Consider the following 12,952-nt stretch of genomic DNA (forward strand, 5'->3'; position numbering starts at 1 on the left):
TTGAAGAATGAGAATCTTTTCAAGATATAACTTTTGTTATGTTTATTTATTTATTTATTTTTTACATAGAAATAGTTACACCTCTACGTGTCTGTAATTATTTTTAATTAAATAAAGATTGATGGGTTGATTGTAAATGAATTTAGATTGTCTACTATCATATTTTGTCTTGATTGGCGACTATGGATCCACCGTAATTACCTAAACAACTCATTTTGTGGAGTTTATCGTACCAATCATTCATTACAAAAATTAGATTAATCATACAATTGTAACAGTAAAAAACGATTTGCCTTACACTGGGAGAGACACTCCTGATCTCAATTGCGTCAGGAAGGCTTCTAATGGTCATGTTTGTTCTCCAAGTCTAGAGCATACTAGGGCATTTCATCTTGCTCTTGTCACGATTCAAACTCGCTCCTATGGGTTTAGCACCGTAATCGGCCATGACCCAAACGCGCCCCTATGGGTTTAGCACCGTAACCGGCCAGTAATCCGTGATTACCAAAGGCCTTCTTAACAGTAATAACAGTAATACAGAGTATAGGGGCTGGCGGAAGTCAAAACGGTAATAAAAGATGTCCAATGAGCTGTGACAGTCTGTATGCAAAAAGACTTTTCATAACATATTCACATTGAGAACCAAAACAGTATGTACATATATCATATACAGGCATTCGGGTTAGGGATTCAATCCCTACCATAACAGTACAATACAAGTCTATACAGTATTACAAAACAGAGACAGAAGGATGAACTGAGACACCCCGAAAAGCCTAAGCTTGAACACACTTAGAACCTCGCAGTGAGGAACGTTGGTTGGCTTGACAAAAAGGGAGTTTAACCCAACGCTCCTAGCTCCGATCCGGTGCCTGGACACCTATATATATATATATATATATAAACAGTAAGCTAAAACCCGGTGAATAACATATGCGTAAAGAGGTTAAGAATGAATGTTCTTTCAGTGTTTAAAACAGTAAGTTATAACAGTATATCAGTCATTCAGTCATAGCAGTCATATGTGGTACATCCCATAGCAAACAGTACAGTAGGTCTTAACAGACCGAACAGTCAGTGGATGGCCATCATATCAGTAAACAGTAGTGGTTTCAAACATGGGAACCAACAGAGATCTCTGTGACAGTAGCAGTACAGTACAGTAACAGTAAATTGCTATGAATGCCACGAATACAGTTCGCAAATAGAACAAGCATTCATTCAGTAAGAAATATCATTTCAGAAAGCAGTACAGTTGATCATTCAGAAAATATTCATGATTGAATATATCTTTATAACATTGTTACTCACAGAGTTCTGGGTTACAGATAGGCTAGTGAGCGTCCTCGGATGCCAACCCTACACAGTTACAGAACGAACACACACTAAGTTACACACTTGGGAAACAATAACTTTGTCCCTATCTTGACTCGGTGTGGTTCTATAGCATTATCCTCATTAAGATGCCTTAAACTAGGCCTAAGAATGCTTATGATGGAATGAGAATGCAAAGATACACTTTAAAACACTTTTCAAAATTTTCAAAAAACAGGGGTCTCGCTCGAGCGTGGCTTTCTATGCTCAAGCGGACATGTAGACAAAAGATCTTCGCTCGAGCGTGACTTTCCTCGCTCGAGCGGACTGCAAAAGTACTGGATGCATGAAATTCACGCTCGACGGCGCGCTCGACCCCCGATCGAGCGTAAGACACAAGTCCTCGCTCGAGCGTGCATTCCCTTGCTCGAGTGGACTGTAAACACATGCAAAGTACTAGATACATGCATTTCACGCTCGAGCGTTACTTTTCTTGCTCGAGCGGACTGCATGAACTTAGAGTGTACGCTCGAGCGTGAAGTTCCTCGCTCGAGCGTGGATCCAAAATCTGGAATTTTCAAATTTGTCTCCAAGCATGAAACTCAACATTTAAAGCATCAAATTCGATCCTTTTGGGCTAATTTTCTAGAAAACACTTTAAAACTCATAATATGACATGTTTCAAAGATCAATTTGCAAAATCAAAGCCCAAAGGTAAGTCAATTGAACACCATTTTCAAATGAACATCAAGAACATGATGAACATGCAACATGCATGAATTTAATCAACTTCAAAGCTTCCAATACATAATCAAATGAGTCAAAACATCCAAAAACATGATGAATTCATGGACCATAACCCAAATATGGACATGCATGTAAGGATTCTATGAAAACAACCTCAAAATTCAAGAATGTAAACATGCATGCATGATTTAAGCTTCAACTCAACATTTTGAACCAATTCTAGACTCTACTTACCAAATTTCCATGAAACATGCAAGATACAACTTAAATACAAGTTCAAGAAGATGATTCTCCTACCTTAGGTCCTCAATTTCAAGTCTAGAAGCTCAATTATGCAATCTGCTCTTTAATTCTTCTAATTTTCCAAGCAAATCTTGAAGAACTCTATTTTCTCCTATCTTTCTTTCTCTCTAGTTGGTTTTGACTCCAGGAATGAACAAGAATGATGCATCAAAGGCTTCAAGACAATGTTGTAGATAGTGGCCCACTAATGGCAAAAGGGTAATTAAAGCAACTAATGTGATTTAGCTTATTTAATCTAATTTAATGATGCCAAATCAAATTTTAACTAAATTTACCATAAAATCACATTAATTCTAATTAACACGAAACACTAATCAGTTCCGAATTCGGCCGCCGATAAGGCCTTCAATTTGCAATTTAAAACATAAAACATGAGCAGATCATTTAGCAGTCAAACAGATAGATTTGCATTTAAACTAATACACTCAATCAATCAGTTCAGAATTTCAATCAATCAGTCACTTAACATACTTAATCATAAATTAGCACTAATCAGTGGTGAGGGTTGTCACAGCTCTCTTTTAGTATGAGGTAAATTTTCCCTCCACACTAAACATATGCTTATATCACATTTGTTTTTGAGAAAAGGGTAAACCAGCATATATATTTATAAGAAAATAAAACAAGAATTACAAGACAACACTATTCAATAGACAATCAAACATAACAAATAAAAACAAAACCAAACGAGATAGGCAACCAACAAAGCCCCCTGCTCCTGGATCAGATTGCTCGGTGTCTAGGTGGTCTAAAAAGACTGCGGTCGTTGAAGCAGTCTTCAATTCTCAACTCTCTCTTACATTTCCCAGCGATAGGGCCCGAGCGCAATTCTCTTGAACATGTGCTATAGGATCTAGGAGCCCGACTTGATCTGGCAAGTCTCAGAACCTTAACTTTTCTAATTCTAAGGAAATGGGCAGAGTTGGTTGCATCAGACTTCAAACTACCCATTCTTGGAGCTCTGATTCGTTTAGAAATGTGACAACCCTCACCTCTGATTAGCACTAATCTATGATTAAGCATGATAAGTAATTGATTAAACTGAAACTCTGAACTGATTGTATAAATGGGTGGCTTTAATAGCATTTCTATCTGTTTGTCGTTAATTGATCAGTTCATGTTTTAGTTTCGAATTGCGAATTGAAGGCCTTATCGGCGACCGATTCAGAAATTGATTGGTATTTTATGCTAGTTAGAATTTATGTGATTTTATGGTAGGTTTAATTTAAATTTGATTTGGAATGATTAAATTAGAGTTATTTAAGTTAAAGAACATTAGTTGGACTTAATTACATTTTTGCCATTAGTGGGCCACTTCCATAAAACATCTTGAGGCTTAATTCATATATGTTTGGCACATTATTCAGCCATTTTGAGACCAAAACCGTGAGAGAGAGTGAGATAGGAGAATTGGTTTCAACAAGAGATTAACTTGGAGAGTTCGAAGGAATTGAAGGGATTTTGCAAAATTGAGCTTGTAGACTTTAAATTCAAGACCCAAGGTAGAGATTTCACCTTCTTCATTGTGAATGTAAGTGGTTACTTGCATGGTCCATGGTAAATTAGTGTTTAGATGCAAGAATTGGTTTATAGAGTTGAATTTGAGAGTGAATTCATGCATGCATGTCCATACCATAGCATTTTGAAATTGTCTTTCACGAAATTCTTGCATGCATGGCCATATCATGTTAGTATTCCAAGAATTCATCTTGTTCTTCTATCAAATTGCCAATTTGATCTTGGTTTGAAGTGTGAGAACTCATGTAGAGTCATGCATGTCATATTTAAGCTTTGTTCTTGGAGTTTTGATTGAAATGGTGTTCAATTGTCTCACTTTTGGGCCTTGATTTTATCAATTGATCTTCAAAACATGTCATATTGTTGGTTTTCAAGTGTTTTCCAGAAAATGGGCCCAAGAAGTTGAGTTTTGAGGTGTTGAATGTTTGGTTTGAGCTTGGGAGGCAAATCTGGAAATTCCAAATTTTGGCTTCCACGCTCGAGCGACCGTATTTTGTTCAGAGCTCCGCTCGAGCGAAGGAATGCTCGCTTGAGCGTAGATTGCAAGCTCTCAGATTTTTGGTGCGCGCAAACGCACGCTCGAGCGACGAGACCTACACTCGAGCGAAGGATGTGTCTCACGCTCGAGCGAGCGTCGAGCGGAGATTTTCAACATCCAGCACTTTTTGCATTTTTACAGACCGCTCGAGCGAGGAAGTCCACGCTCGAGCTACCCCTATGTTTTGGAAAGCTCGCTCGAGCGTAGAAAGCCACGCTCGAGTGAGACCCCTGTTTTTTGAAAAATTTTGAAAAGTGTTTTAAAGTGCATCTTTGTATCCTCATTCCATCCTAGGCATTCCTAGGCCTAGTTTAAAGCATCTTAATGAGGATATTGATATAGAACCATACCGAGGCAAGATAGGGACTGAGTTGTTGATTCCCAAGTGTGTAACTTAGTGTGTGTTCATTCTGTAACTGTGTAGGGTTGGCATCCGAGGACACTCATTAGCTGCTTATAGCCCAGTGCTCTGTGAGTAACAATGTTGTAAAGATATGTTCAATGATGATTATTTCCTGAACAATTAACTGTACTGTTTTCTGAAGTAATACTGTTTACTGAATGAATGATGTCCTACTTATGAACTCTATTCGTGGCATCCATAGCAATTTACTGTACTGTTACTGTACTGCTACTATCACAGAGATCTCTGTCGGTTCCAATACTTGGAACCAATACTGTATACTGTTATGATGGCCATCAACTGACTGTTTGGTCTGTTAAGACCTACTATACTGCTGCTATTGGATGTACCACATATAACTGCTATCGTTTCTAAATGACTGATATGACTGCTTAATGACTGAAAGGACATTCATTCTTAACCTCTTTACGCATTTGTTATTCACTGGGTTTTAGCTCACTGTTTATATTTATATGTAGATGTACAGGCACCGGATCGATGCTAGGAGCATCAGGTTACGCTCTAGTTTTGTTAAGCCAACCATTGTGCCTCATTGCGAGGTTCCAAGTCTGTCCAAGCTAAGGCTGTTTTGGGGTGTCCTAGATTCACCCTTATTGTCTCTGTTTTGTAATAGATGTTTAACACTTTCTGACTGTACAGTTATGTTAAAGGGATTTGGTCCCTAACGGGGATGTTTGTGTATATGTTGCATGTACATACGTTTTGGTTATCAATGTGGCATGCTATGGAAAAGTCTTTTTACATTAAGATTTTCACAGCTCATTGGACATCTTTTATTTACTGTTTTGGCTTTCGCCAGCCCCCTTACTCTGTATTACTGTCATTACTGTTAAGCAGGCCTTTGGTAATTACGGATTACTAGCCGGTTACGATGCTTAAACCCATAGGGGCGGGTTTGGGTCGTGACAAGAACCTCCTGCATAAAAAACCATAATGGAATCAAATAAAGGATCAGGAAGCAAAGGTGAGTCAAGACTTGGTGGTGGTAGCTGCTCTTCATAGTCTTGAGAAAGAGGAAAAGACTGAATTGGTAGCGAAACTTCATCTGAAACGGGTGAAATGGGTGCTTTCATCTGAACTTGAGGAAATGAAGTCTCCTTGTCGTCAACTTGGATATCTTGCTTGGAATGCCTTTGTGGCTGGAGTTCAACAATCGACAAACTTAGTCGGTGCAAAAAGTGAAAAGAACCAACTGACTATAGATTTTGCCGCAATGTACGGTCGATGAGGAGAAAATTCACCAAGACGCACCTTGTCGCAACACTGAATCTCTTTTTTTAAAGTACCACTATATACCTTATCCCCTTGAAACTGACGTCCTCTTGATTCGTTGATATAGCCTACCTCAGTCTTGCTTCCACCACGCTTATCGGTCGTACTATCACAACAATTTGATCTAGACGAACGCAAGGATGGACCACCCAGGCCAGAAACAACACTAAAAAGAAAGAAGTCAAACATGTCGTGACCCACCATTAGTGGGATGTCTATTGGTCCAACTTCACCATCCATACCTACGGAACCCTTCCAATGTGGCAAAGCTGAACCACAAACAAACTGAAAATCCTCATCATCCATAATATCCTTAATGAGAGCTTCCTTCTCCATAATAATACCTTAACCCTTCTCCTTCCGAGAAAGGCGATTTTTGGAGGCCCTCTTGGGTTTAAGAAGAGGGCAAGGATCCTCTAGAGTTTTTTTTTTCCTAAAGTTTTCTAGAGTGGTGCATTATGTGGTTGAGATTTAGTGACAAGTCACATCAATTTTTTAGCATTAAATCTCAACCACACAATACACCACTTTAGGAAACTTTAGGAAAAAAATACTCTAGAGGATCCTTGGTGTTGAGAAGAAACCCCGTCTTCAACATGAAGGGAAAAATATCACCAGAAAAACATCCAAAAACGTGATGGCAGAGGAGTGAGGAAACAAAACGAACCAGACAAACCCATCAAAAAATAGGAAAGAAAAAAACCCAAAGGATCACTGGAAAGACACCACCAACACCTCTTAATCTAGTGCCAGAAAGCACTTAACCCCAACACTAGAAAAAACCACCAAAACCCAAAAAGAAAAAATACAAAACCCCACAAATTTGTAGATCAGCCAGAGAAATACCATAGAAAGGCGCCAGAAATCACCCATAATGTCGGAAATCGCCTTTTCAAGAAGCTCCTAAACTTGCAGATTTGCTAGAAAAAAACCAAGAAATGGCAAAAACAGACCCAGATCGGCAAAACAACCAGAGAGTAAGTGAGTGAGGGGAGGGGAAAGCCAGTCAGAAACCGTCAGAGAGAAAAACCAAGATCGAAACTTGTTAAAGGCACAACTGGCAGAGAAATGACCTGCAATAGGTCCCCCTCCCCTCACAGTAACAAGATTGGAGGACAAAAACAAGGAAAACCAACAGATTGATCCTCATCGGAGAGAGGCGCTAGAAATTGCAGGGAGTCAAGAGTACATAATTGAGTACCCAGTACACCTCAACTTAAGGATCATATCACATTTGTTTTCAAAATAATGAATAATCTATTTTTTAAATCATATTTGACGTCTATTTTTTCAATGTAATATGATCATGTGACTATGATTATCCGATCAAACCAATTTTCTTTTGTGTAAATAATTTGCTCGAAGAGTCTTCTAAGATGAACAATTAGAATCGGGTCTTGTGATAGGTGCATCAAGACCAAATATGACCATATAATTGGCCAACCGAAGGCAATCTAACTTCTTCAAATATTATTAACCTACCAACAAATTAACCTAATTCATCTATAAAAATATACAAAATTATTTTTGCACTTGCACTATTATTCTCCAATCCGAATATCATTAATTAGATGGGATCACCTTTCATTTGTATCAAACAATAAATTTAATTAATTTGTGAGTTTTATACTAAGATTTAGAATTAACAATCAATTTTTAAATTAAAATCATAAAAAAATATGATTATATATTTATGATTTTTGTTTTCTTATCTGTATTTCTAACCCGTCTGATTTGTTCAAACTATTAAGGCCTCGTTTGGGGACAGGTTAATTTAGTAATTTTTTGACTATTTGGCTAAAATATGAGCTAAAAAAAACTAGTATGTTTGGGATGAATTTTTGACTTTTTACGAAAAGATGTACAAAAAGTACAGAGAAAAGAAAAGAAATTTTTTGATTTTTTAATATGAATTGTTGGCTTTTAAATTTTTTTAATGACTTTTTAACTAAAAAAATCACTTACCAAACAAGGCCTAACTCCACAATTATCAAAATTATTCATTGTGTTTAGATTCATGTAAAAAGGTCGATATGAAACAAAAAGTGACTCCATTTCGGCCACAATAAAGTACCAACCACCAAAACATAAGAGTTAATTACACTAAAACATTCAAACTATTAGGTGGTATTTGTTTGGAATGATTCAATTATGAAATAAGATTAATAGTTTATCTGTTTAATTCAAAATTTTTGTACCAAATTATAAAATTCTAAATCTATGAGATTGTTCTATCCCATAGGATAGGACACAATCCATAGAATAACCCATCTCATGGGATTAGATAGTTAAATTACATTTTTGACTTTTTACTGTTTAATATCTTTTTAAAAATAAAATTTATTTATTAAATTATTTATACTTTATTAAATTATTTATTTTAATAATCATATGATATTAATTATACTTAGTAAAGTAAAATAAAATTTAACTACAAATTAAAATAAATTTATGTAATTTTTATTAATATTCTACTTATTTAATTTTTTAAAAGTTCTAATAAAAAATTAAATAAAATTTATATTGCAGATTTAATATTTCTATTATTTAGTAAATAATTCAAAAGGATAAAATAATCTTTTGAACATTTATCATTTTTCATAACATTCCAATCAAACATATGATTTAATAGAATAGTCAAATCTTGAAATCTAATTCCATAAGTAAACAAGCATTTGATACAAATCCAATCCAACTAAATAGTCCGAAGACAATATATCTGATAACTAATAGTCTGATGGATTATAATCCCCTCATATCTAGTCCAGTGAATTATAAATTTGTACTATATATTAAAAAATAGATTTACAAGAACCAACTGACATATTTTTATAATTGAGAGAATTAAATCATACGAATTCACAAATAAAGAAGTTAAAGTAACATTCACTAATGCTGTATTTAATTTGGGGATTTGAAAAAGAAAAAAGAAAAAATGTATAAAACTAAGTAAAATATAGATATATTTTATTCACATTTAACTTATCTTTTCTATTTTTCTTTTCAAATCCATTTTTTAAATCTCCCAATCAAACACAAACACAGCGTAATTGTTAAAGAAATCTTAAGGATTGTTTGGGATGACCTAAATAAGTGCACTTTTTATCTTTTTATGAAAAAATGTACAAAAAAATAGAGAGGTGATATGATAAAAAAAATAAAATAAAATAAAAAGATGAATTATTTATAATTTCCCAAACTTAGGCCAAGTTTGGCTAACCTAAAAAAGTACACTTATTTCATCTTTTTATCTTTTTTGGGTCACATTAATCAACATCTTCTTTCTACTCTTTCTACACATAATACAAAAAAAATCAAAATATACACTTATTTAGTCTTTCCAAACTTAACCTTAGCCTTAGTGTAAAGACATAAACACAAGCATAATAACTTTAGTACTCACAAACTGTGTATATTACTTATCACCCCCACCACCAAAAAAAAAAAAAAAAAAAAACCGGATCACCCACGGGTCAGAGAACCAAGCCCTTTGGAGAAATCAGGAACACCCGGATTGAAGCCCAAGCAACCCAACAGGCCCTGCTTGTAAGGCAAGAACGTCTTCCTCCTCATCTCCTCCGCCACCGCCCTGTTCGCCGTGTAATGCATCTCGTGCGCCGACACCGCCGTCCCTCTCCTCCTCGAACTCACCGATCCTCCACTTTCCGTCGACCTGAAACTCGCGTTCTTCACATCCTCACCACCACCACCACCACCACCACCACCACTCTTCTTCAACAACGAGTACTTCTTCAACGCGTCCTTGCTCGTCGTCGCTCGTCCCTCCGACGCACTTCGAAACAGCAATAGATCTCTCAGCCTCCATTTCTTATACCTTGAAAAAGAAGACGCAGACGAAAACGAAAAAGAATTTGAACAAGACGACGATGAGGATTTTTTTGTTTTAGTAGGTGCTGATGAAGGATTCGAATAACTCTGTTGATCGCTTTCGCTCTCGAAGAAGATATCGCAGACTCGAAAAGGAGACAGAGATCTGGTTCCTTTCTGCCTCAAACTCGACGCCGATGAATTGCTCGCTCTTTCTCTTCCTCGTTCTTCACGATTGCTCTCTTTACGAGTCTGTTCGATTGCTTCTGCAAATGGATCGAAATCCTTTCTTCTATGCCTCGGAGACAGAGCTTCTCTGAACATTCTCGCGCTGATCGGCGATCGCGGCGATTTCGGAGAATCGGCTAGTCCTTTATCTGTAAATTGCAACCGAGGCGGTGGCTTCAGAGGCTTGATCTTTCCTCCATCGAAAAGCTCGTCCGCAGAGACCGAGGTTTTCTCTAACTGACCGCTGAAATTGAATTCGAAATCGTTGTTGTCGTTTGTTTTTGATATTCCAGGCTTCTCTTCCCAATTGAAGGGAATGGTGGAGCCGGTGGAGACGGAGTTGAACTGGCGGAAGAAGGCGGAGGAGCCGGTGGGACTGGTGGGAGCGCTGAAGAAGAAGTTGCCGAATCGCTGAGGGCTCGAAGGTGAGCTTACGTAGGGAGAAGTACCCGCACTGTCGAAGTTGAAATCGGCCGCCGGTGGCTGTACCATCACTTCCATCTCGAAGCAATTTCAGAAGTTGCAGAGAGGTTCAGCAATGGTGAATTTATAGAGAGAGAAAGTGAGGGAAACTGCAAGGAAAGTAGAGCGAGAGAGGGGACTTGACCGAGTCGTGTGGGTGAGTCTCTGAGCGGAGCCGCCTTTTAAGTCTGAGAGTTCTCTCTCTCTATCTCTGTCTGTCTTAATTTTTTTCCAGTTGGCACTTGGGGTGGGTTTAAGTCGAATCAACGGCACGGGTTTTAGGTGTTGAAATTATTATTCAGTCCTCCGGAGCAAGAGTAGTATATGCAAATGGAAAAGGCTTTGGATATGGGCAAATCTGTCTTTTTAGATTGCCGATGTCTATTTCGAGCTGGAGTGAAAGTAAAAATTTAATAATGTTTTCTTTACCGTTTTGCTTACTTTATCTCATTAACTCTTTATCCAATTTGTTTTTTGAATTTTAAAAGGGAAAGTAAATGATGATGATTTGATTGTAATGTTCAGTTGAAGATTACCCGTATCCACTAGAAGTTATTTGGTGGTCTGTGGTAAGTTGGCTGTATTGGTTTTGTGTTGGATTATAAGAAATTAATAAGATTAACAAAATGTATGATGTTTAGCTAGAGGTATAAATAGGTGGAGTCTTTAAATCACTAAATAATTTTTTGCTATCCACGGCTATATAGGTCTAATTTGGGAGCTTGATTAATTTATTTTGTGTTATATTATATCTTTACTCTTTTATATTTTTTTTTAAAAAAAATTAAAAACTTAAAAAGTCAATTTTTAATTAATTTTTCAAAATAATTCATAGAGATAGACTTTGAGCGATAATTTTAAATGGTAGTAAAATAATTTTCATAAAATTTTCAAAAAAAAATAGAGGATGAAAAATAATCAACTGTTTAGTTCCGGTTTTCCAAATTTATTTATTTTTGAAAATTTTAGAGTTTTTATTTGGTAATGTCTAAAGATCAAAGAAAGTTTTCAATTTTTTTTTTTTTTGGATACACACTTGGATAGAGATATGATTTAACGTGACTTGTTCTTTTTTATTTTCTTTTTACTTTTTAATGTGACTTGTTCTCTTTTGTTTTTGTTTTATTTTGTTTTATTTTTTAATGTTATTGAATAGTTCCAGCAAGTTTATCAAAAGTCTAATGTGGCGGGATTTTAAATTTTACGTTGACACAATATTTAATATGGAGGGATTTTAAATTTAAAAACAGAACAAAATTCAAAAACACTTTTGTATTTGATGTTATAAAAGTTTGTAAGTTGGTTACTTAATTTTTTTTATTCTAATTTGTGATTAAATTACGTATTTTGTAGTTGATATTATAAAATTTTATGATAAATTTACAAATTTAATGGTAGGGCAAAGGTACACACCAAATTATTTTTTTGATACATATGCAGTATGTACATATATGTTAGTCAATTTTCACTGTATTAAGAATAAAGAATGTTTGTGTACTTAACAATAAACAAAAAAAAATAAAGAATGAGAGAGATTGTTTGATTATAAAAATCAAACTAGTAAAGAAAATAATACAAAACAATAGATTCTTATTTTCTTACAAAAACAAAATCAGAATCTGATAAAAATAAATAAATAAAATAAAAAGTAAATTAATTACTAACCTTATGTGTTTATTGAATAAAATTCTGATTGAGTCCAGTGTTTAACATTGTGTCCTTAAGATAGATTCGTCATCTCCACGGTATTTTCAGATTATGGACGTTTATCTCCCAAGATAAAATGATCAACTACGAATAATAGCAGCACTACAAATTATTCGCACAACGAACACACTTTATGTTTACACTCTTTCTCACAAGAAAATAAAGCAGCAAAAATGCAGAGAGAGCAATGGCAGAATTTGGACGAAAATTCAAGTGAAAAAATCAATTGAGGGACTGTCTATTTATAGATGAAAATGGTGACTTTTTTGTTTGAATCCAACAGGTATGGTACTTGTTCAGACAGATCTGGTTTGAATTTTAAACAGATAAAAACCTGTTTTGGGTTCGAATTTGACCAGATTCGTATCTGTTTGGACAAATATGAAACTGTACAGAATTTCTGAAGAGGTGCAAACCAAAATTTGAAATAAAAACGGACATATTTTATTTCCAAACAAATAAAATAAATTCAAATGTTTTTGACTCAAAAAGATAAGTGTTAGGTTGGACAAACCCAACCTAAGCTCACACCACGCACTCGCGCCTAAGCCCAGCTCGATCGGACGGCGGCGGCCACGCCCGCGTATGTATTTATTTTTGGGTTCAATGGG

The 12,952-nt window shown here is 35.8% G+C and overlaps 1 protein-coding gene across 1 annotated transcript; it reads right to left on the reverse strand.

Moving 5' to 3' along the window:
* Positions 1–9,274: 9,274 nt before the first annotated feature.
* Positions 9,275–11,144, reverse strand: LOC114301304 (calmodulin-binding protein (DUF1645)). The gene has a single exon (XM_028246259.2). It carries the CDS (start codon positions 10,671–10,673, stop codon positions 9,579–9,581), a length of 1,095 nt encoding a protein of 364 aa, XP_028102060.2. The 5' UTR covers positions 10,674–11,144; the 3' UTR covers positions 9,275–9,578.
* Positions 11,145–12,952: the final 1,808 nt, after the last annotated feature.

The sequence above is a fragment of the Camellia sinensis genome, chromosome 2, assembly GCF_055761805.1.
Source record: "Camellia sinensis isolate YWXY chromosome 2, ASM5576180v1, whole genome shotgun sequence".
In the NCBI taxonomy this organism is placed as follows: Eukaryota; Viridiplantae; Streptophyta; class Magnoliopsida; order Ericales; family Theaceae; genus Camellia; species Camellia sinensis.

Excerpts from the sequence above, each read along its gene's own strand:
- LOC114301304 (XM_028246259.2), bottom strand. The coding sequence starts at position 10,673 with ATGGAAGTGATGGTACAGCCACCGGCGGCCGATTTCAACTTCGACAGT.